General features: G+C 48.6%; 1 protein-coding gene and 1 pseudogene across 1 annotated transcript in view; both read right to left on the bottom strand.

Annotated features, from left to right (window-relative positions):
* Positions 1 to 672: 672 nt before the first annotated feature.
* The window catches only part of LOC146202444 (cholesterol 7-desaturase nvd-like), a 60475-nt gene continuing 35555 nt past the window's right edge, over positions 673 to 25592 (bottom strand). Inside the window, exons 4-6 of the mRNA XM_084601273.1 lie at positions 15935 to 16248; positions 9360 to 9641; positions 673 to 1143 (exon numbers count right to left, since the gene is read on the bottom strand). Coding sequence (XP_084457399.1) covers positions 979 to 1143; positions 9360 to 9641; positions 15935 to 16248 — 761 coding nt within the window. The 3' untranslated portion in view covers positions 673 to 978. The remainder of the gene's footprint in view (positions 1144 to 9359; positions 9642 to 15934; positions 16249 to 25592) is intronic.
* On the bottom strand, positions 22083 to 24578 carry LOC146202445 (protein brain tumor pseudogene; annotated as a pseudogene).

Here is a 25592-nt window from a genome sequence, read left to right as displayed (position 1 = left end):
GTTTTTACGCTGGCCGTCCTTGAGAACATCCTTTGTTACCATAAACCACCATCGGTTTTCTTTCGTTCGCATTGCATGATCTGACCATGTCCGCTTCCTTTGCTTTAGTTGGGCTACGCTGTCATGACCTCGTGCCTGCTCCCTTTACCCTGATCAATTATTCATGCAAAACCAAGTAGTCATTTTGAATCCAATGGTTATGTTCCTTGAAGAGTTTGTCAGAACGTTGTAATGATGGTAAAGCTATTCTCGCGAGATTTCAAGCAACCGTTAGTTGCTGCCACCAACGCTTTTCAACTATGCAGAATTAACTGAAACGGCACGCGCGCCCTGTGGAAATTGCAGAGACTAATTGGTTAATAACTGCCATGAAACTCACCAACAACAGAGGAATGAATGGCATAGCCTGTGCTCTTTGCGGCGAGCCCTCTAATTTCGTGTGGCACCTTCGTTGCTTATGAAATTGCGGCCTTTGGCAAAGGAAGCCCATAACAGCATGTAACAAAGGAAAACAAACAACGAAGCGAAGGTTTTCTAGGGACAACAGGAGCACCGCTTTTCTATGAGCGGAATTCGACAGAGTGTCATAAAGAAACATTTAATTACAACAATGTACAACCGAGAAGTATACATACTGGTAACTGTCCTGATGTTTCAGAGGCAATAAGGCAACATGGACGCTTGTACGAACTTTTTATTTCTGAAAAGAAGTCCTGTACCACATAAACTGAGCGCATTGAACCCTTTACGAGAATACAGAGCCTTCGTTATGCACTGGCCACACGACAGTGAAACTCTCGGATGGTACAATGGCTCGACGCCAAGTGTCAAAGCGGCCTGCATGGCTAAAGAGCAAATGAGTGAGTGCAGATGCAGCGGCCTTCCGGACACCCATATGATAGCCTAACTGGAAAAGTGTGCTCGACACAGGTCCACCTGACGTCGAAAACGTTTTGCTTGGCTCCGGGGAAATGGCGCTCACCACTGCAGACTCTTCTCCACAACGTCTTGCCACTTGGGGCTGCTCTCGCTGTAGAATTGCGAGAACCACTTTCGAAAGGCAACGATCATCCGGTCCTCCTTCACAAGAGCAGGCTGCTTCAGGTACGATTTGTGGTTCCACACGGCGATGTCCCTTTCCACCTAAAATGCAGCACAAAACCGCACAGTAAGAGAACATGACTGGCCTGCCGTCTCAGCATGTAACGGTTAGAGGCCCGCCCTAGCGAGTGTGCGGCTCCTACAAATAAGATCATATGATCTCATTCTAGCCGCAACGTCCCCATATCGATGGATATTGCCAAGGAACACACATTAATCCTATATCACTCTCCTACGGCGTCTCATTCCCTCTGCTTTCTTCGCCTCCTTCGCTCACCCCTTCCCTCACGGAGGCATTCGGGCATCTACGAAACTGAGGCAGCTACCGCGATTTTCCTTCGGAGTATCACGTTGCAATGCTCTGCCTAAACTAAAGACACGCGCTTAAATATTGTCGCCTTCAACTTTTCATGTATACCTATTCTGAAGACAGGAAAACAGGTTAAGACCAGAATATAGATATATGCAAGGCTTAAAACCCGCCAGGGTGGCGCAGTAGTTAGAGCGCTCGACTACTGTTCCCAAGGTTGCGGGATCGAATCCCGGCCTCGACGGCCGTTTTTCGATGGAGGCAAAAAGCAAGGTGCCCGTGTGTCAGTGCACGTTAAAGAGGTGGTCGAAATTTCAGGAGTCCTCCACTACGGCGTCTCTCATAGCCTGAGTCACTTTGGGACGTTAAACCCCACAAATCAACCAACCAACAACTATGAACGACCGCGAAAGCGTCAAAGAATAAGTACTGAAAGGGTCATTTCAGTAATGGTACAATCAAAAAGCATCACTCCACCTTTAAATGATGCAACTTCTGTAGAATTGCGAGCATCTTATGCTTTTATCGATGCTTCTTTTCTTAAATTTCAATTAATTATATCTAATGGCGTGGCGTGACATGGTCCATAGGGTCACAAAGAGTCGGACCCGACTGAACGACTGAATTGAACTGAACTTTCAATAAATTATTAGCAATTCTGAAATGCGCTGCCGCAAATAAGCTATAGAAATTTGTTTGTGTTCAAATATACATTTATAGTTCTTTTGTCGAACGCAATTTCTGCTCAATTATTCTTCCACGCGCGAACGAGAGCTATACCGGATAATATACACTAGAACAAATGCCAATTTCCTGACGCGGTTGAGTGTGACAACTGGCTAAATGCATTGAGTTTTGTCCTCGACCGCAATGGATTAGTTCTTAAATACAGGCGTGAGTATCATGCGGACCTTGGAAGAAATAACATACCATTAGCATCTTCGCAACCTAACTGTGCGATGTGCAAAATTTTCCTTTGTCTATTTTTCGCTCACCATGCGCCATCACATATTAATAGATACTTTTTGCTAGTGTCGTTTCATTCATAAATATTTCGAACTCAGTGCATAGAGAAAGCATTTGTTTCCAAGGTTTATTATTACAAATTTTTCATTATACACGAAGGCAAACCCATTAATTAAATAATTCAATGAGCAGCAATAAAGTGAAACTAGCTTGAATTCAATGCCACTAATTACGGGCAAATTTGACAAGTTAAAGCACGGAAACTTCCGCGAAATCTTTTTCTCCTCACGTGTCTTCAGAGGATTCTGTTTACAGCTAAAGCCATTGCTGCTTCCCAATTTAGTGGTGACAGGGAGCTAAAAAATTAAATCTGCAGTCCCCTCCCTCAAGCTCGGAAAACGATTAGCTCTGCCAACGGTATTTAAATAATATATGACTACGTTAAACGAACTATTCATCTGAGTTCGTGCGCAAATCAAAGTAAACAAAATTTTCCGACAAACCTCGCAAAATTATGACGCGCAAATAAAGAAAACATGATGCAATAACATTGGTGCATGTTCCGAATGTGTAGCCGAATGGTGTGTTCGGCCATCTGGCGCGTCTTCATCGCGTCTTGTGATTCTTCCCGATGTTCTTCTTGTTCCCTTAGGAGGTTCGGCATCGACTTGACGTTGTTAGCAATAGGGTGTCATGCCGCGTCCTGATCCCACCTCTGACTCCAGTGTTAGATGGCAGCAACCGGTGCCGCCTTGACCATCCGCTGCCAAGGCGACAACCGACCAAACTGGAGCGAGAACACCACGGTCCCGATTCTAATCCTTGTGTCTCACGGCTTCTAGTTCGCGAGACGAGTTGAATGAAAGGTGACTTTTTACAGTATTTAGAGGCATGGTACAAGAAAGAACAACATCGGCACGGGGGCAGAAAAGTCTGTCTTCGCAAAGCACCGCGACTGTCATCGCAAAGCGCCGGCCAGGGAGAATCTGTCACGTCCCTCCGGCCGAGGAGCACAACACAGGGTGGACGCTCACGACGGTCTATCTCGACCACCGGCCGAGCGCCTTCTTTTATGGGCCAGAAAGCCGTTGGCATTCGAACTGTCCAATCCGGACGCAGTAGTTGGTGACTGGCCAAGCGCGTTGGTGTCCCGTCGCGTACCCATCGCGGAACGTGAGGGAAGAGGAGGGCGCGCCTCCATGGCGCCGGCGGTCGCTGAGGCGCCAGGGCGTCTGGCTGGCGTGTTCGTGCATACCCGATGCCAAAGCTTCTCCTCAAGGCGCTCATGTCATGCGGATCAGTATCGGGGCTTGCGAAGGGGCGTCCGCCGCTCGTCTGCCCCCGCTCGACTCCAGTCGTCGGCCGCTGCAAGACCCGCATGAACCGCGGATAGAAGCCCGATCCTAACAACGTATTTGTCGCTCTGCGCCTTGACGTCGCCGCTTGACGAGAAGTTATGCCCTCTCTTCAGGAGTCATCGACACACGCTTAGTCCTTCGAGCTTTGTTCTTGCGCTGACGGGCTTCTTCACGCTAAGCAACGGTTTGGGGGTCTTCCGAGGCACCTTCTCGCCGCCGGCCAAGATGCCGCGCGCAGTACATGGCACATGCATAGTTCTGGCAGCGGCTGACCCCCGAAACTCGCTTCTGACTAGCGTAGTGTAGCTCTCGGTACAAAAAAATATATATAAACAAGCAGGTCGCAACGGCGCCCCATCGCTCCCCATCCCAGCCGCTTCACTTGGGAGCGTCCAGTGAGTGCGGAATTCTACACGGAACAGAAAATGACAGTATCCGATCTAGTCTTCTGAGAAGAATATTGTGAGTGTCTGGCTCAGCCCAGTAAGCTGCCGTCTCACTCCTTATACAGTTTGAAAAAAGATACATGGTATCCGCACTTGACAAAGGCACAACTGTTTGGAGGCCGCTGCACTGGGTGTGCTTTGCTTCATCATTTGACTGCTGTTACATTTGGGTCGCAAGTGCCTGGGGTATCGTACCGCTGCGGCGCGCGGCCCCTCGGTAGCGTTGGCCTGGCGACTCTGTGGACGGCGGACGGTATCAAAGGTGCCAGCAAAGACGAGGCGTCTTTTAACGAAACAACCTTTACTAAAACATCATGAGGGAACGGGCAGTGAAGCTGACCCGGAGAGAATACAGACACTCTCACACAGCTGGTGTCTTGCGTCGCGCCAACGGCGCGTCAATGTAGTCTCTATCTCAGCGGAGTCGGCCGCTGCTTTTTATAGGTTTTTCCCGTTCACAGGGAAAGGGTAAACCCTCTCAGGAAATGGAGCGCCCAACGTGTCTGGGCAAGATGGGATGACTCAATCGCAGCTGGTCCGAACGCATCTCCTCCACCTCCTGCAGACGGGCGAGGGCGACGCTCTCTCCCTCGAGCTCCAGGCTTGGCCGGCGTTTGCACACACACGCACGCACACACATTTGGCGCGTGGCAGGATCACGTTGAGACTTGTCGGCGGGAGGAAGCGTTGCGCGGCCGATGAACGGCGTCGAAATGGCCGATCCGCTCGCGGTTCTGCCTGTTGCTATGCGGTGGCCGCGTCAGCTGTCCCACTCGTCGGAGGAGAAACGTAACAGACTGCCCCGCCGGGGAAGGGAGATCCCGAAGGGCAGGGGACTGCATCCGCTGTCCGGAGGGATCGGGATGTTGCTGCTAGCCGGGTTCATCCGACTCTGTTTCTCTTGAGCCAGTCAGCCTGAAGAATTCCTTGGTAAGTCCGGGTTTCCAAGGCACTCTGCAACTTGTCTTCAGGAGAGATTTCTGACAACCTACAGCATCACAACCACGCTAAAAACTCAACCGGTCAGCCAGCAAGCACGGCACAATCTTCACTAAGTTATGCCAGACTATTTCCCTCTTATACCCCCATCTATACTAAAGGGCAACTCAGCAGCACTTGGAACGCGTCCACAAATTTGAAAAACGCATTTTCAGAAACATCACTTCAAACAAAAATAATGCAATACAATATGTTCAAAATCCTATGTCAGGAAGAAAAACACCAAGAAGTGAAAATTGGGGCTTCTTCTCACGTTATTGGCTCCGAATTAAGCCATCGGCGTTACCATTGAGATAACCCTTTTCACTAAAACTTCGGTTATCCGTTTCACGGAGCAACCTTATCTTCCTGTCTCTGTGCAAAAAAAAAAACACAAGAGCATAAGTCACTCACTTTTCTGAACAACCTATCCCTCTCCTTAGGTGTAGCACACCAGTCACGAGATTTCTCGGCATGGGCGCATTTGTGCCTTTGGGATAGTCGCTTTCTTTTTCGCGATAGCTTCAACTTGCTTCATTGTTTCCCGCGCCTGCCTTTCCGCTATTTTCTACGGCTGCACTGAAACACAGGCTTTCTGCTTTCTTTTTGCAACCGTTTGAGCTTGCTCTCCTTACGATGGCAGCAATATTTCTCGCGCCTGCCTTTCCGCGTTTTTCGGTGGCAGCACTTGAATATTAGCCTTCTGCTTTCGTTTGGCGCCCTCTCTGACAAGCTAGCGGTAACCGTTCTAGCAGTAACCGGAGCCAGTCGGGCACGGGTGTCGTCGAAGTGGTCAAAGTGCGGCGCCGCGTCTGCATCACGGCCAGCAGCGCATGACTCACTTTCAGTCAAATCCGAACAACAACGACTGAAGTCAGTCACATCAGTCCTCCTCCTAGGCATTTGCTCTGGCGGCTCGCCACTCAGTGCGTCGCCTCGCTCAGAGCTAACCGGCGCACGATCAAGCTCTTTCGACAGCTGGGGCGCTTCGGATTGCGTGAGGGTCATGTGTGCTACGTCCGCGTTCGCACTGGGGTTGCTTTCGCGAATACAACCTAGCGTGGTATCAGGGCACGAACGATTCTGACTCTGCTCTAGACGTTCGCTGCGCCTTCGCAAGTCTCGCTCTCTACAGCGGACGCGCGCTCCTCGTCGGTCTGCCCTGGCTGATCACAACTCGCGGGCTGCGCTGTTTCCCTGATCGGCACTTCGTTTTTCTGCGTGCCCTGCTCTACGACGAAGCTGATTTCGGAAACCGAAATTTTCTCATTTTCTAGCTGATTTCCATCTCCGCCACACTCTCCAAAAGCTTCTGCTTCTGACTCGAAAGGCGGTTCAGCTACTACCAGTTCCCCACACTCATTTGATGGAACTGTATCTCCTACAGCTACTTGGGTCGGCGTGCAGTTCACCTCGCTTAACGGCGTCACTTTGGACTTCTCGCCGATTAAGCCTGTGCTAATCGTCTCAGCTAGTGGCTCGACCAAGGTAACACGATGCTCTTCTGTTCGAGGATCGGTCGGCTCACTACTGCGGTCACATTGCTCGGCCGCTTCCCCACACTGTGTCTCACACTCCGGTGCAAGTTCGATTTGCTCCGGAACTTCCGCACTGTCTAGCCATTCGTTTACAGCGGCTTTCAACTGATAGGCCAAATCAAAGTACGACTTGTAACAATTGTTCTCGCTCTCATATCTCTTCCGAAGATCATGAGGCGTTATCTGATATCGTATCAACAATGACTCTTTTAGTGCATCATAATATTGAAAGCTGTTGCCAACCAATCGCTTGATTTCTTCTGACGCTTCAGCGAAGAGAACAGCTACCAACTTTAGCGCCCAACTATCTCGCCCGATGCGTTTATTTCTGCAGACACTTTCGAAGTCTGCCAAATAATTTGCCATATCCTCGGCGATGAGGAACGGTGGCGGACCGTCTCGCGGTATCGAACCGTTACACTGAATGGCATTGAAAGCTTTAATCTTTTCCACGCTCATTCCATGTGCTGAAATCTCCAGCTGCATCAGTTGCCTTACGCGGGCGTCCTCTTTCTCGTGACGTTCCCTACGCTCACGATCCTCTTTCTCGTGACGTTCTCTACGTTCACGAATCTCTTTCTCGTGACGTTCACGTTCCTCTTTCTCATGACGTTCGTCAATGATCTCAAGGCATTCCAAAAGCTCGTCATCTTCAGCTTCCAACGAAAGAATAGCCTTTAACACTTCTGGTTTTCTGAGTTTGTCTGACAAATTCAGACTCAACTCCTCCGCAAGCTCCAGCAATTTCGGTTTGCGCAACGACTTCAAATCCAAATTCATAGCTGTTCCGAGTGCTGCCTTCTCTACTGCCCACTATTGTCTTGCTGCAATTAACCCAGCAACAACGACAACACAATTACCAGCCCTGTTCTCTACTTAACAAAAGCCTGGCAAAACTCAGTAGAAGAAAGTCCCGCACTCACCAAACCTCGCAGCCAAGAATCCAACGCAGTCCTTCCGCTGCAGGCAACCAGTCATCACACAGGGCTCGTTGCACTGCTCCCGACTTTCCGCTTAGCTGCTTGCTTCACGGGTCACGCCTCGGACATCTCCGCTCTTCCCACCAGATGTTGCACCTCGGTCAGGCCTGGCTCGTTTCACCGACCACGGTCACTGCTTGGTCGTCCTCGTCTCTCCGCTGTTCACCGGTTGTTGGACGACGGTATCGCCTGGCTCGTCCCTCCAACCACGGTTACGGCTTGGTCGTCGTCGTCCCACCGCTGTTCACCAATTGTTAGGTTTCGGTTTGCGCGCCCCTCGGTGGCGTTGGCCTGGCGGCTCCGTGGACGGCGGACGGCATCAACGGTTCCAGTTGAGACGAGGCGTCTTTTAACGAAACAACCTTTACTAAAACATCATGAAGGAACGGGCAGTGAAGCTGACCCGGAGAGAATACAGACACTCTCACACAGTTGGTGTCTTGCGTCGCGCCAACGGCCCGTCAATGTAGTCTCTATCTCAGCGGAGTCGGCCGCTGCTTTTTATAGGTTTTCCCGTTCACAGGGAAAGGGTAAACCCTCTCAGGAAATGGAGCGCCCAACGTGTGTGGGCAAGATGGGATGACTCAATCGCAGCTGGTCCGAACGCATCTCCTCCACCTCCTGCAGACGGGCGAGGGCGACGAGCTCCAGGCTTGGCCGGCGTTTGCACACACACGCACGCACACACATTTGGCGCGTGGCAGGATCACGTTGAGACTTGTCGGCGGGAGGAAGCGTTGCGCGGCCGATGAACGGCGTCGAAATGGCCGATCCGCTCGCGGTTCTGCCTGTTGCGGTGGCCGCGTCAGCTGTCCCACTCGTCGGAGGAGAAACGTAACACTGCTCATTTCCACCAAGCGCGCAGTGTGCAGAAATCCACTGAAATATTATCCTGTGGCTTTGGGCATCCTAAGAATACGTTTAAACGCGGATTTCACGCGCAAATACTTGCATTCAATTGGACAGGCGGATCTCCCGGAATATTCGACTTGTTGCATTATAGAAACCGTGGAGCATACATTAGCGGTGTGCCCAGTGTATGCGCACGGAAGGATAATTAATGCTAGCTACTTTCTTGAAATGTTTTGATAACAGGCCTCACTCGGAGGATTTACTACTGGCGTTTGGCCGCACAAGTGGAAAGCTCCACAGGCAATGCGGGTTTTTCTGACGCCAACTGGTATGAGGAGGCTACGAGCTAGCAGTAAGGTGCCGCCCTAATTTGTTGCGAACGGTCGGCGAGATCACTTTAAAAATACATCGAATTGTTTTTTGTTCCTTTATTTCTAAAGCTAGCGCCGACAAATCATTAGTCAGCGGATGTGCTGCCTCATATACCATCAGAGAGGCAGTAAGATGAGTTGTCGGCCTAGTTGGTGCAGTACTTCAGACATCTTATAGTTGCGCGAACAAAGACACACAGAAGACAGGGCACAGGACGAGCGCAAACTGCCAACTGTTTATTGGAAAGAAAGAGGAACGTATAATTAAACCCTCGGCCATAAACGCCTGAGTGGCTGAGGGTTTAATTATACGTTCCTCTTTCATTCCAACAAACAGTTCGCAGTTTGCGCTCGTCCTGTGCCCTGTATTGTGTGTGTCTTTGTTCGCGCAACTATAAGATGTCTGAATGAAAAACCAGAGATACCAGCTACCGCAAAAGGAGGTAAAAGGGTCCCTACCATGTGCCGGAATCCGAGGACGTTGAGGCGGCGGATGATCCAGGGCAGCTGGGGCTCCGGGTAGAAGCGGTGCACGAGGCGCACCCGAAAGGGTGCCAGCGGCGTCAGTGACTGAACGATGAGACAGTCGCCGTGACGGCTGCGCATGCGCACCAGCACCAGAGCGGGCCCCACTTGGAGCACTTGCACGCGGTGCTTGAGGAATTCCGGACAAGTGCCCAGAACAGACACGCACGCCGCCACGTCCACCGTAGCCGTGTGCTCGTGGGGCGTCCAGGTTGCCTGCATGGGGATCGTCGAGATAGGGACAAGTCATCCTGACCACAGCCTTATAAGAGTTTCGTTTATCATCGTCAGTAGCTCAAAAAGGTCCTTAAAACGCTATCCCAAAGCTATCACTATGGCTCTTTTACACGATCGCGTAAGGGCCCCATGTCAGAGAAAACCAGGTGTCGTCGGCATCGCCTGTGTATGCTGCATCGTTCGGGACCGAACAATTTGAGAAACCTTACGAAAGAGTAACAGCAATTAAGCAAATGTATAAATTAAGCAGAAACCGGTTAGTATGTTCTTGGTAGCATAGACAAGCACGAATATTAAAAAACAAAATGGGGTTAACTAGGGCGGGTATTGGGGACAGACCCAGGTTCTTTAGTAGCAAAATTAGCAGGCTATACGAGGGGGTACCCAAAAGAAACCGAACTAATTTTTTGGTGGGCAGCGCTTTTGTAGTACCGTGTTTTGCCGCTAGGAGCGCATAGAGTGAACATTCCAGAGTCAGTCGGCCGAGTGGTGGCGCTGAAAGTCAGACGTACTAGCTTCGGCAGAGTTTATAGTGACAACTGTTTTCTGTGAGCGCCGTTTTTGCAATGGCTGATTTTCGAGAAAAGCGTATGTGCTTTCTGCTCGGAAAAAATGGAACAGAAACTCTTGAAATGTTAACGACGGCGTACAAGGATGATGCTATGGGGAAAACTCAAGTGTTTGAGTGGTTCTCCCGTTTAAAAATGGGTGAAATGTCAATTGATGACCTACTTCGTTCTGGACCCTAATTGACTGATTTAATTAACTATTTTAGTATTTGATACATTCAAATGTGGCGCCAAGCCATGAGCTAATGAGACCATTTTTGCCTTTACTTTTTCGCTTTTTCATCATCATCATCATCAGCAGCCTGACGATACCCACTGCAGGGCGAAGGCCTCTCCCATATTTCTCCAATTAACCCGGTTCTATGCTAGCTGCATCCACTTGACCCTTGCGAACTTCTTAACCTCATCCGCCCTAATTCCACGGCCCGAACACATGAAAGTGTTGAAAAAATTCGTGAAATCATCAATATTTGACCAAAAATGGTATGACCCCTGTTCTTCCCCCTCCGCCCCCCCCCCCCCCTTACTCACCGGACCTTGCCCAGTGTGACTTTTTTGTTTCCCAGAATGAAAAAAATATATGAAAGAAAAGCGTTTTGCTGATGTTGCAGAGACAAAGAAAAAAACAAAAAACGACGCAGGCGCTGGCAAGCATTACAAAAGATGAATTTAAACAATTTTTTGAAAAGTGAAATGAAAGTTTAAACAATTGTATTAGAGAAAGTGGAGAGTACTTTAAAGGAGATTGAAGGTTTGGGCTTCAAATGTGAATAAATAAGTTCAAAAAGAAATAAGTTCGGTTTCTTTTGGGGACCTCCTCGTATATAGGCCACTAAGCCTTCGCTGGTCCAGGTGTGCTAGAAGAATACCTAGCGAATGCATTGTAGTCTTTGACATAGTGGCATGTTTTGAAGAGGTGTTTTGAGGTTAACTGTAATTAAATATACAGTAATCATGACTTATCAACCGCGTACAAAGCGGCATTGCAATCGAAAGCGAATGCATTTGTGAATATAAATAAAAAAAAGAAAACGACCGTGTTTCAGCTTCGGTTAAATCTCGTCTGAAGCGATAGCTGAGGCATGGGGACGCAGAAGCGGCGGCGCCGGCGGACACCTGTGCGCTCGTCGCTCACGCTTTGCAGCGTCGTCGCGGCAGCAGACGCTGCTCACGTTGTTCCTGCGTTTCCGCCGCTCTTTTGGCTTTCAGCCATTTTCTTCTCCTCCACAAACTTTCAGCTCGCAGTGCAATGTCTTCCGGATTGTCAGATGCAGCCAACCAAAGATCGTAACGAGCCCGGCTGCCCAGCTGCTCTTCCTCCAATTCCATGGCGCGCGACTCGGCCTCTATATATACTCGGGATTGACGTCACCGATCATGTGTCTCGCCAAGCAACTGCTTATGCGATAAGCTACTTCGCACGTCAGCTGACCTTTGAGCTTCACCTTAACCCTTCATGGGAACATAGCTACACAAAGTGATTGTGGCTTTGCCTCGCCGCGGTGGTGCAAGGGATAATATGCCCGACTACTGTGCTGAAAAACCCGGGTTTGATCCCGACCGCAGGTGACTGCGTTTCGATGGAGGCGAAACGAAGAGGCGTCCGTGTGCTGTGCGATTTCAGTGCTTGTTAAAGGTCCCCAGGTGATCGAAACTTCTTCAGAGCCCTCCACTACTGCACCCCTTTCTATCTTTCCGCCTTCACTTCCACCTTCTTCTCTTCCCTTACGGCACGGTTCAAGTGTCTACAGACCAAGTGTGGCAAATACTGCGCCTTTCCTTTCCTATGAACCAATTAAATTAAGTTCCAGCTTGACTTAGTTTGAAGGTCAACGTAAGCACATGGTGACCTTGACTTTACCTTGCGTAGTGAAGGTATCGCTCCAAAATGAAATGTACAAAAGAAAACAAATAGTTATTGAACCAATCACAAGATAAGCAAATTGTAGCGAACGACAACCAGGAAAGGCGACGATGCGATCCATTAGCAGTATCGCATTCCACGCTTATGATAATGCTTGAGCGCCTGCCAGATTTCTGCGTGTTGATCAACATCTGAGTCAAATATAGCTGGAATATGCAGAGGAACCCCTTCAATCTCGGTTCAACAACTGTCTTGGATTCCCTGCTCCTTCACAAATCCTCACACTTCACTTTTTTCTCCTTATGTAACATAACTAAGAGACTGAATAGCATCTTTTTACAATAGACCTCTTCACTCTTACACACGAAAAGGAAAGCTGGTCCGAATAAGACGCCTGAATTTCTAACAATCTGATTAACGGGTTATAAAATGGAAAAAAAGTATAAACAGTAAGGAGAGTCACTGGGCATTCGCCAAGTCACTATTATCCAAATTGCCGCCTTTATTATCTTGCACATATTCATTAACATACAGTCGTAGCTACCACATTATGTGGGGTGTCTCCCGAGATCGGCAAAGCATAGTTCGCTTCAACTAACCCGTATACAAACGTGTCTGCATGGCCTAGGACAGCGTGTTTGACTCAGGATCCATGGGTCCCGGAGGGTCCGATTGCCATTTCGTTCACCCATCTCAAATGTCCTACCCGACTTGACAGCGCATGCCAACTCGGCCATGCAATGTGGTCTCATGACTTCACGCAACGCGCCGAACAATCGGCACCTGGTCATGTCACCAGCCAACTACCATCTGCCAGAGACATGCTAATTGAGGTTGTGGTTGTAGCAAGCTGCCCGTGGGTTATAGCCTTATGTAACCTGCCGGCAACAACTCCACAGTAGCGCCATGGAGACAATAATTAAAGTCCGGAATGAAGGCACAGCTGGGTGGCCTAGCATACAGGAAACAAACACCATGTACGCAATCACGCACAATAACCCGCTGCTATAAGCACATTTAGAGTCCAGGTCAGCCTCGCAGGAATTTAGATGAACAGCGTCCCCCCCCCCCCCCCCCCCCTTAAAAAAATATAAATGCTCGATTCCGGGAATTTAAGACGTTACTTCATGTGCTGTTCATCTTGCAATGCGAAAAAGTCTCTTTCTCGCTTCTCTAAAGAGGGCAGGAGCGCGCTACACGGTTTTATTTAAGATGATGTTTACCGGATTTTCTGGTCTTGAAGATGTCGTGTTAACATTTGAGTGTATCGAGGCATATAGTTTTTGATCGCTTATAGTTCCAATGCTGCTGATTGCCTTCGAGAAATTCTTGCAGGGGGGAGGGGGGGGGGGTGACTTTGCATCTTTGATAGAACCAGTTACGGTGCGCTTTCGAAGTAGAGCGGAGTTTCACTTGGAGAAGCACGTGACGGGCTTTAATAGCCTCTGTGCAGGTATTCATTTCTGCTACTCCCGTTGCTATGCCTCTATGGCTTTGTATAGTGTCAATAGGCGTTGTCTTTCAACAGTCACGCTCTGCCGCCAGTGGTACGAACCTATCGTTCAATAACGAAATTTTCACGATGACTTGGATTCCTACCGAAAAAGAGCGAGCCAAGTTCGACTAGCACAAAGGAAAGCATATGGGATTTTTTTCCTTGCTGATCAGTGATAATGTAATCGGGGGAGATAACTGATCTTGAAGTAGAGAAAAACAACAACATGCCACGGTGGGATAAGCTTTACTTAAAATGTAAACCTGATGTAGCAGCTGCTGCTTATTTAAAGTTACTTCAGAGACATGCGCACCCTGACTGCTTAATATACGCAACTACAAGGCCTCGCTCACTTCACGTGCAGTGCGACGGCATTCGAAAGTGATCACTTTAAGCTGAGGCTACTTAGAGAAGAAGCGCTCCTGAGTCTTGCCCTGCCTCGATATTTTATTGCAGATAGGCAAGCGTCATGTCATGGAATATGTTTGGTCCCAATCGACCAACAGGTCCCGTTTCGGCCTATTTTGATAACTTTCAAATCGGCTTAGATTACTCGATTCGTGTCGCATGTTTAACAGCAAAGAGCACTTTCATAATACATGAATGTATAGCTGCTTGCACAGGATGATCCTGTATTGCAACAAAAGCATCGTTGAAAAGTGATATTGTTCTCTAAAGTTATTACTGTCATTGATTATGATGATGACCACAAATACCACACTTCGTACTACCTTAAGCACTTCCTTTTTTGCTAAAGAGTACCTCAATTCGAAGTTAAATTCCATAATTGCCATTTCACTTCACCTCTTCAGGGCGTTAAGCATTCTTTGTATTTGGCATTTTGGTTTGGTTTGGTTTGTGGTGTTTAACGTCCCAAAGCGACTCAGGCTATGAGAGACGCCGTAGTGGAGGGCTCCGGAAATTTCGACCACCTGGGGTTCTTTAACGTGCACTGACATCGCACAGCACACGGGCGCCTTGCTTTTCGCCTCCATCGAAAAGCGGCCGCCGAGGCCGGGATTCGATCCCGCGTCCTTGGGAACAGTAGTCGAGCGCCGTAACCACTGCACCACCCCGGCGGGGGTATTTGGCATTTTGAATCACTTAGTTGGCGTTGCGGACAAGCTTAAACACCTTGAATAATCATCGGTTGCGTGGAACGTTGTAGTGGAGGGCTCTGAAAGTTTAGACCACCTGGGGTTCTTTAACATGCACTGGCATCACACAGTACACAAGCTCTTTGAGTTTTGACTCCCCCGAAACGCGGCCACTACGGCTGAGACCGGACTGCAGCCCTCGGTTTCAACAGTCGAGCACCCTAGCCATTTAGCCTCAGCAGGGGGGGGGGGGGGGGGGGGGGATTCACCTAGCTGCGCAACATTAATAATATCGCACTTATATCTGACACGGAGTGAATAACACTAGGAAGATATATCGTCTCGTCTTACGGACGCCTTTTCTAATATTTTATCACATCTGTATAAAATATAAGATTGCTGAGTAAGCATTCGATATATTTTTTTAGAATAAAATACGTCCGCTTCTCATTTGGTTACCCATTGCAGTGTCTGCATTAATGTTGGAGTTTATTGCCGATAATGCGGAATGTTTTTCTCCGATTCCATCCAAGCGAAATATAGAGGATGGGATTTTTTTTAACTTAATCTTTTCCGTGACACGCTGGTGATGTTCGAGTATCCCTCTGGATAAGTGGCTCTTTTCCAGAATGCTCTCATTCTAATTACTTATTGTTTTAATAAACGCCTTGCACATAACAAGCCGGAAGCTAACATGCTTTACCGATGTTGGCGACCTCCCCGACTTTCATCTTTCTACTGCTACAGTTCTAAGGTAGGATGTCATCTTTGGACAGACCGGTTTCCCTAACTGCACATTCAACCCCCACGCAAAGAAAAAATGACGTGTTTCACGAGCTTAAAGCTTAGTTACGGCAGCCATTACTGTAGAACTACCCGCTGTACCAGCCTGGACCTTGTACACAACTCTGAAATAGTCATACAGTTCCCGAATTCAAACACATTAATTCTTCTTCAAAACATGAATTAAAAAACTCACTAACGCTGTAGGAACATGTTCTCCGAGGCTCAACGATTTTCGGTCGGCTAAAATCGTGATTCGATAGGGGCTCTGTTCCGTAGGATAACTAAAAAAGCCAGGGAGACTGTGCCTAAAGTCAACGCTTAACGACACCATAAATTCAAATTGGTCGTCAAAAGTGTGTGAGCTTTTGACCGGCCTAGTGCGGTACTTGGTTAATATCCCCCCAAATATATGTTGAAAAGCGTTCTTGACCCCATTCTGTGTACAGTCAACGGCTGCTTACCTGCCACGAATGATTGACCAGGCGACCCCACCAGGAGTCTCCCTGAGTGCGCCGGAACTGCTCGCTAGTCAGAAAGCACGAAGCACGGTGGATCTGGTTGAAATGTCCCAAGTCAGCCCCGTTCTCCGCAATGTCCTGGATGTGTGTTTCAACGATGTGCTCGAAACGATGTTCCTGCTTCCAAGGACCCCTCTCCACCTCTTCCACGTCTGGCAGTTCCCACGATGGGTCCGCCCCGTCCGCGTGGTGCCACACAAAGACCAGGCCGAGAACCTCACGTGACTTCCATTTGGTGGCTTTCACAAACTCTGGAACTGAAACAGAGATCGCCACGCCCGTGCAGGTGAGCATTACATGAAAGAACGAGCGGACACATGTGATCTTTCAGTATTCGCAAGTCGCAGATATTGAAAAGACTCTCTTCGCAGTTTGCTTAGCGTAGAAATATATTATTCGGGTTCATACAGCTCTTGGTGCACGAGTTGGACGAGCCCCAGTTCGGGATGGAAACCAGTTGCCCGGATGCTGCATATATATATATATATATATATATATATATATATATATATATATATATATATATATATATAAAATTTATTTATTTATTTACTTTCGGTTTCTCCATCCTTCAGTAGGGTCGGTTTACAGCTAGCAGCGGCTACGCTCTACTATACCAATGGTTCTTACATCGACCTTTGTTACAATTTTCATCCTTCATCGCTTCCCAGCTCCCTAACCCGAGCTGTACCATCACCCACTCGCTTCCTTTGGCACCCTCCGCAGTCTGGCCTTCGCTAAAAGCAATAAATGTTCAGCTGAAAGTCACCATTCCTGTGTCCCTCACTGTGTTATCCCATTTTTTCGATGCTGTACCACACCTCTACGACTCATAGATTAGGATATCATTACGCAGTGCACCAGCCAGCTAAAGTAAGACATTGCATTAGCTTCTATAGGTCTACAGATTTATCGGTTATGACCAGAAAGTACCGTGAATCTATGCAAAAGCGGCAATATGGAGCAGAAAAGAAATCGACAATTCGGGATGTTTTGTACCAGCGCAGAAAATGTAAGAAAGTCGTCCAAGGAAAAGCAGCGCCAACGTGCAAGAAATTACAGGCAGAGAGTACAGCAATATCGATATGACTTAAATTTGCACAAATGCACCGAATGCTCACATGAAGCGCACCGTTCCGCAACAGTTTGAACAAATTCGACCCCAATGTCATTAAAATAATCTGATAACCTGAATATAGCGATCGCCTGATCTCCTTTTAGTCCAGCTTGCAGCTGGGTACGTTCAAAGCAGTTTTCAAAAGATCCAGGGTAGCCCCAGTACCGTTAGGACAGATTAAATACGTCAAGCAGTTAGGCAGGGCTTACATTCGACCTACTGGTTTGTTCTCAAGGTTGCTTGCTACAGCATGTGTGTAAACCTTCCCAATAAATATTAGAACTACACATGATATATATATATATATATATATATATATATATATATATATATATATATATATATATATATATATATATATATATATATATATATATATAATCCTTGAAACGCTAAAATACCTGGTGTGTGCCGATTACGATCATTCGGAGACTATGCTAAAACGGAAACTTCCAGATGCTTTTGTATTCCAAGTGCATTTTTGCTCCATTTATGCTATTGAATGATCTTTAACAATCGAGCGCATCAAAAAAGGGCCTGCACTTTAACGCCCTCTGCTCCTCCTCGCATATGTTTTTTTCTCCTTCTACACCTAACACACGTGTCACTGGTCCAGTCGCGCAAAACGGCCACATCGCTCCCTAAGGGCATAGACAAAACAGCGGGCCCAATAGTGCTTACATTCCGACTGTATTGGCGGGATCGTTGCAGTAGCTCCACCCCCGTGGTGGTCGCCTTGGTGAGAAATTCCGCAACAGTACAAGGTGGACTGCACACAAAGCTCGCGAACAGCTCTTGCTTTAGCCTCTGCGATTGAGGGGTAGGCACATTTGAAGAGACGCGTCATGTCCTCCACATTCAAGCGGAGGCTTTCGTTCGCCCGCTACTTATACGGGAATTCAAAGCAGCTTGGGCTTTCTTCAGGCACACCGCCTAGGAGGTTGCTCCTAAACATTTCCCAGGTGGACAGGGAGGTTTCGTAGTTCTCGAATCAAGTCATAGTGGAATTCTCGCGCGCAAAATACACGTTACGGAGCTTCCGCTCGTCGATCCACCCATTGTAGTGGGCGACCTGCTCGAAGTTTTCCAGCCAATCTTGCGCATCTTCGCACACGTTGCCGTCAAAGGATGGCGGTGTTCGCGGCGTGTGTTAAGCAATGGCCGTCGGGGGCCGATTAGTTGCTGCCATTTCTAATGGGATCAACGCTCGAGGCTCCGACGTCTTTGTCGCGGTCCGAATTCAGGTGACTCACCGAGGAGGACGCTGATGGAGCGTTGGGAGATCCGCGTTTATCTCGTAGACGTACGCAGGTCGGGAAGCGTATCCAGCACGGCGTCGCCAGGTGTGTGACAGTTGTTACACCGAAGTGCAGAATCCAGAAGCGCAGAAGGGCAAACAACTACTGCAGGAGCCGAACGAGCGCACCAAGAACGGGCTGTCACTTCAACGTCGTTTACTCCTAACGCATATTTTATTTCTTATTTACACCTAACACACGTGTGAGTACGGCGACTGAAATGTTTCATGAACAATGTTCTCTAACCCAAATTCAAGTCTGCCACCGGTAATGGATTTTAAAACATCAAATTCACCGGCTTCCAGCATGCTGCATTTAGTGCTTCGCGTTCTTATTGCCTTGAAAAATGGATTCAATTATAAAAAAGGGACATTTACAAAAAAAATTAAAAAATCAATTACAGGAAAGGAGCAGTTCTTTCAAAGAAGCGACAAACTAGAGAGCCTATAGTCTACTCGACTCGTAAGCGCCACCGCAAAGAAAGGCTGTGTGTGCATGTTTGTTATGTTGCGGCCGCAACGTTCGAGTCCCCCCCCCCCCCTCCCCCCCTTTTTCGGTAACTAACTCCGAGATATTTCAAGCCGCGCAGGGCACAGAACGAGTATTTGGTATTCTGGTCTACGCTTCATTATAAAGCTTTTGAAAAGAAAACCCCTAAAAAGCTTAGAAATAAACGGGCCCAGAAGAGCAAGTGTTTCAAAGACGCGCCAGTTAGTATTCCTAACACAAATTTTCTCTACCTTTTATTCTTTTTTCTTCATTATGCCTTTAAGAAGGAAGGCCTCTGAGCATGTCGTTTTTTTTTTTTTTTTTGTGTGTGTGCGTTTGTCTTTGTGCGTGTGATCGAGGGTTGTATTGCAGAACACAAGCATGTTTTTCCTTATTTCCATTTCCCTTCCCTTTCTTTCTTTTGTTTGCATTTTTTATCCCGACACGTGTAGAGCCAGTGGTTGCTGCGGCGACTAGCGTCTCCATCCATCTCCCATATTCTTTGCTTTTCCTTGCAATCCAAGGACGTATTTAAAGCTTTCCGCTTGCTCTTACAAAGCGTCCCTGTGTGGCTGAATACGTCAACCACCCCAATCAGTATCTCCTTGCTTTTTTTTTTATCCTTGCTCATTTGATGAATCATGCGGCCAATTGCAGTAGTCTATCTGTAATCGTCAACCAAGAGCTGCTAACATCCTCGTAACGAGAGCCACGTGTGTGTGAGCGCTTGTTATTCATAAATTCTTTTCTACCACAAATGCCAAGTGCTCTGTGTCACACCGTTACAACGCGAGGCAAACTTAGGCTACCACGCACTCATGAGAACTTCACTGGACTCGAGAGAGCAGGGGCTTGTAACGCTGATTCAGTTTGTTGTTTACAGCCGGCTTCGTACTGTTCGCTACTACGCAAGTGTGATTCCTTCCCGCTTGGAGACAAAAAAAAAAAAAAGGCAAGAAAAGGCTACGACTGTTGCTTCAACACGTGGATCCCCTGTGTCTAAATCATGCATTTTTTTTTCCATGTTTTCGTGTGGAATAAACGAAGCACAAAGTGACAGTCGAGCTATAATGGGGTCGTGTGCACTTTCTGCGGGAATTAACGTGTTGGGTCCTGTTTTATGACATATGAAGCACCGATGTGTATCGTGCATGTTTGTGTATCGTGCATGTTAGTCATTTGTGTGATATATAAATGGCAGGGGGCGCTGTCGTATTTTCCTCGTAAATTAAGTGCTTTAGAATGCCCCGAGGCTTTATATATTTTCTGCCGTTCGCCTTATCTAACTCAAGATTCGCTTTCCCTGCCCTATTTTCGCTATCGTAAGTGAGAAAACTGTGCTTCCCGAACGCCTTCGATGGAATAACCATGACTGAATGGTTGAGTTATGTGCTGCTCACTCCACTGCAATCCAGTATAAAGTGCAGCTTCAACCTTTTCTTCGCTACGTTGTTAGGATATAAATTGCGTCAAGAGTATTGACAAGCCGCTACATTATTCTGGGCTTCGTTTCTGCACTAATACAATGGGAAACGGAACGAATAAAGTGCTACGATGACGCTTCTGGCGATACGGAGAGTAAGCTCAGGCCACGCTAACGGCTTGCGCCGGAGAAACGCGCCGTGCGATATCGGCTGGTTGCTATCGCTGCGGCGGCGTTCATGTACGTGTTTTTTTTTTTTTTCCCGGCGAAGGTTCACTGCTACATCGACGGGTGGCTGGTACTTTATCTGGTCACTTGTGTCTAGTGCCTCACGCGTACTGTGTCCCCACCTATAATTCTTGCACCGTGGACCAAGGGAACTGGGATGCCGTATTTCCATTCGGAACCTACGCATACAACACCGCGAAGCATACGGTCACCGGCTATGCACCATTCAACCTACGGTACCTCAGAATGCCCCGCGCTTTCTTAGATACCATCTTCCCATTGTCGTCTAACGACGACCCTTCATCCTGTCAAACGGCATATCGCGCAGAAGAAGCTCGTCGCCCACTTAAAAACTTTATCCTCGCAGCTCCACTTCAAAGAACCATATAGCGAGCGTCACACTGAGGCCACATACGCTCCTGTCGGGTAGCTTTGGACACCACTGCGTAAGCGCGAATGTCGGCAGAAATTTCTATGCAAGTACTCTGGCCCTTTCGGTGAGTCAGTTGAACAATTTCAAGCATGTAGTCGCCAAAATTACTGCACACAATCCCGCTACCTTTCCACCGAAGTAGCCATGTTGGCCGTCTCAAGCACTGCGTCTGTCGTCAACCTTGACTTGATCGAGGACGATCTTCGCATGCTCAGGGAAAAATCGTCGGGTGCCACGCAGCGACTGATTTGAAAGAAGTGGAAATGACAGTGTGGATAGAGGAAGAGGTTGAAGAAGCGCGAAGGACGATCACCTGGCTACGCTATCCTCTGCCTGGAGTTCTTTCTCTATTACCTGTAAATCGCAGCCATCCATATATAAATATATATATTTTTATATATAAAACGACAGACCAAAAATCAGGGAGGCACCCCAATAAACATAAATTACTGAGAAGCAACTGCCGCCGTGCAAAACAAAAACTGTCTAACCGGCGCATTTTGAAATAAGCCAGTTAACTTAGCCCTTCAAAGAACACCAGTGCCGACAGCCGAACACCATCGATAACAAACTGGTGGTTCACCGTATAGAAGTACATTATGCGGTGCTTTCAATTGTACTTCGAACATCCTGTCGCCCCTCTAACTTAGAACTTCTGCACCTGCAAACATTACTGTGACTGAAGGGCCCACGTATTCTGACTTTCTCGGCTTTCGCCTTAACGTTGAACGTGCATCGGGCCGATGTTCCTCTCGGCAAGACGGTAGTGTCATTCGTGACATACTTGCTGCTACCTGCATGGGGCAGACCGGCAACAAAGACGAGGACCATGCAGTGTGCATGAGAACTCTGTCGCTGCCGCTTCGCCGCGCTTCTCCCTCCTGCTGCTGCCAAGGCCCTGGTTTAGGACGTACTGGTCTTCCTCGTTGTCTTACGGGTTGCCGCAATAACCCGCGACAATGTACAAACTGTTTTAAAGTAAAGGACGAGACGTATAAACATGAAGCGACATGATGACAACATAAATGTATACAGAAAAAAAAATGAGAAAACAACGGCCTGTACAAACAAGCTGCGGCCAAAAGGAACGCCGCCTTCTCCCATTAGAAGCCCTCAAAGCCCGGCAGAGCTGCAGACGCGGACATCTCCATGTAGCGGTAGACATACAGCCGGTAGTCTTTGCTGGCCAACACCACCGAGTCATCATCCATAAGGGCCACGTCAAAGCACTGGGTGTGCTTCACTTTCGATTCCAGTGCATTCACCAATTGTCCATCCTGGGTGAACACGGTCAGATTGAAGTTGTTGTGATTATCTGCAACCAGAATCTCGCCTTTTTTGTTCATGCAAACTCCGATTGGGTAGTTGGTAATACCCTTGCCGCCAATCTTCCTCAGGAACAGCCCGTCATAGCTGAAGACTTTGACACAGTGTGCCCGGTTGTCGGAGATGAAAATTTCTTGCCGATCATTGACCACCACACCGTTTGGGAACTGTAGGTGCTTGGAGCAACCAAAGTTATGCAGTACCTTGCCGCTTTGGTCGAAGATGATGACTCGCATCACCTTGCTCTCGATGACCACTACACGGCCGTTGGGGTCCACTGCCACTCCACGAGGGTGCTGCAGAACCACAGCACCGAACTTCCGCAAGAAGTGCCCATACTGGTCATAAATTTGGATCTGGTGTGTTGGCGAGCGTTCAGTCACTACAAAATGGCCCGTCTGGCGCTCCACAGCCACTCGGTTGGGGTACAACAGCTGTCCGTCACTTTTGCCACACTCACCAAACTGGAATTTGAACCGCCCCTCTCGGTCAAATACCTGGATGCGGTGATTGTTGGCATCAGCAACCACAATGTCGTTCTGCATAGTCACTGCCACACCAGATGGCTCAGTGAATTGTCCCTCCATGACACCGAATTCTCCAAACTTGCGATGGTAAATCATCTTTTGGCGCATGATCTGCGACTTGAAGGGGTACAGACCAACGCCAGTGCCAGCTGAGGGTTTTGGCGAGAGTTCAGCCAGAGCTCTCGGCGGCGGAGGCGCAGGAAAATGTGAGCCGAGATCAAGCTCTGAGCCTTCATAAAAGATGTCAGCACTTCCACTCGCGAATTTTTCGTAAGGGTTGACATCTGTGAGGCAGGTTGAGAATGGATTTGGGCTGTTTCCAGAGTTGAAGCGCTTGGCCAGAATGGTCGACTCAAAAGGGAACATCGCAGGGGGCAGTGGATGGTAGTCATTCTGATGCAGTGTGGGCTCACGGTCAGCGGAACCCTGAGCAAAACCACTGGGCTGAGCGATTGGTGACTGCAGTGGAGCACCTTCAGAACCCCTGCCTTGCTTGATGTATCCAAAGGTGTTGCGTACGCCAACCTGGATTGCCTGATAGTTGGATACGAACTCCAGGTTCATGTCATGGAGCTCTGGCTCAGGCCGAAATGAGAGAAATTCTTGGAACTTGTCATTTAGCAGAGGCTTAAAGACCAAGGCCTCGGTGCTCGTAGAAAAGCGAGTTAACTTTTCCACAAAGGCACATGCCTGGTGGATGTTGTCAATCGTATGTTGAGCCCTTTGCTCGAGCAAGCCAAGAGACGCCGTCTTGGTGCTGTAAACATTGCCAAGCTCGCGCAGTGTCTCCTGCCGCCGCTCCTCCAACATGGAGCGGTAGAAGTAAAACGTGTCTGCCACTTCCCGCTCCGCTCGTTGGTACTGAGCTTGGAGACGACTGGACACCTGATCAAGGGTCTTGAGTGCTTCCTGGAGGTCGTGCGACATCATCCTTCCTTTCTCCACCATGTGCGACAAGCTCTCTATGTCCCGAGGGGTCGCCTCACTGAGTGGCTCCAATTTGTGTGTTGCCTTGGGGTGGTCCAGCAAGGCGCACTCCTTGCAGACAGGCAGGTCACACGATAGGCAGATGTAGCGCGCTTCCTCCGACCGGTGGCGCTGGCAGGTGGCCGGCTTGTCCTTGGGCACGCGTAACCCATCGCTCCTTCTCTGCTGCTCTCCCAAAGGAAACACCCGATGTTTCTCGAAGCAATGCATAAATTGGTGCGCCATCACACAATTGGGGCACAGGAAGTTGTTACAATCAAAACAGCGGGCGACTGCACTCGACTCTTTGTCTTTGCAACCTGCGCACCCAAGACTGGGAACATCGGGGGTCGCAGTTTCTAAGATGTTGGAGACTGCGCGATCGGATGGAAGGCCAGCCACGCCTCCCGGTGGCAAAGGTGTTTCTTGGCTGCATTGGGGGCAACGAATCTCGTCCCCAGTATTCTCTTTTTCCAGGCACGGTTGGCAAAATGTGTGCAAGCAGGCTAATACCTTAGGAGTGATGCAGGTTTCATGGCACATGCAGCACTTGGTGATGAGATGAGGCAGAGGTGCACTGCTGGCACAGCCGCCGTCCGAGGGGCTGCCTCCACTGCGGGTTTCGCCATCACACCGAGGTACCGTGGACGCCGCGGGCAGCAAAGTGGGCGAGCTCAGTCGAGAGCGCGCTGTGAGGCCAGACCTACTGAGTGTTGTTGGCGGACTTCTGCCCAGGGACTGCTGAGCCGTTAGGTCGACTTCAGAGAGCGTCTCCTCCATGTCTCCGGCCTGGTCACGCAGAACTCACATTGGGAGCACGAGCAGAGGAAGCATACACAGTCTTGTGCGCAAGTTGCGGTGGCGCCTGTCGTCGCCTGCAATCACAGCATCCACGACGGCAGCGTTCACTACTCGTGATGGCTGTGACACATCCTCGTCATAGTGAACGAGAACCAGGCGAACTTCCCGTCGGAGCTCTTAGGCCTCGACACCACGTATGCGCGCGGTGGCAAAGAACGACTAGGGGGCCCGTCTTCAGCGCAGTCGTGCAGCTTGCACCGCCGTCGAGCCTCGCGCTGTGGGCTGAGCGGAAGCTGTCGATTTCGATGGACTGCTATGACAACTGAAGAAGAAGTAGCTGCTGGCAGACGCGCGCTGTGGTGCTCTATGTACACGAACGTAGCGAGAATGCTTCACGGCGGATTAGCAACAGAATGTCCGTTTTGGGGTGAAGAGGAAGAAACACTGCAGCTTGCGGGGGTAGGTTGCAGTGCAATTCAATTAGTACTGGAGAGCATTGATTATCAGAATTTATCAATTCAAATTTGGGCTTAAAAAAAGAGCCACTGTCGGCCGGTCTTCACTTTTAAGAGACTCAGGGCAGAAGCATGGCGCTCGAAGACCGTCTTTATTATTGGTGGCCTGGGTGTTCGTTGCGGACATTTCGTCCCGTCGGACCTCAATTGACCCTTTGAGTATCTGAAGCTTTGCTCCACAACCAATTCTTTCTTTCTTTCTTTCTTTCTTTCTTTCTTTCTTTCTTTCTTTCTTTCTTTCTTCCTTTCTTTCTTTCCCTTTACTTGACTGTGCGTTTGACGACGCACAGTCATTTGATTTTTTTATTGTAGAGCCAGGATCATCCCCGAACAAGCGTTGTGTGACGAGATGCATCGGCAATTAAAAGGACAGTCTATTGGCGGAGACGAGTATAAAACTATTGGCATATTCTGGTCGATCTTAGCACTTGGCAGAATCAAGAAAACTTAAGGTTTAACCATGGATGTAGATTTACAT

The sequence above is a fragment of the Amblyomma maculatum genome, chromosome 1 (assembly GCF_055883805.1).
Source record: "Amblyomma maculatum isolate TAMU_Amacu chromosome 1, ASM5588380v1, whole genome shotgun sequence".
Classification (NCBI taxonomy): Eukaryota; Metazoa; Arthropoda; class Arachnida; order Ixodida; family Ixodidae; genus Amblyomma; species Amblyomma maculatum.
This window is presented reverse-complemented; position numbering and strand designations above follow the sequence as displayed.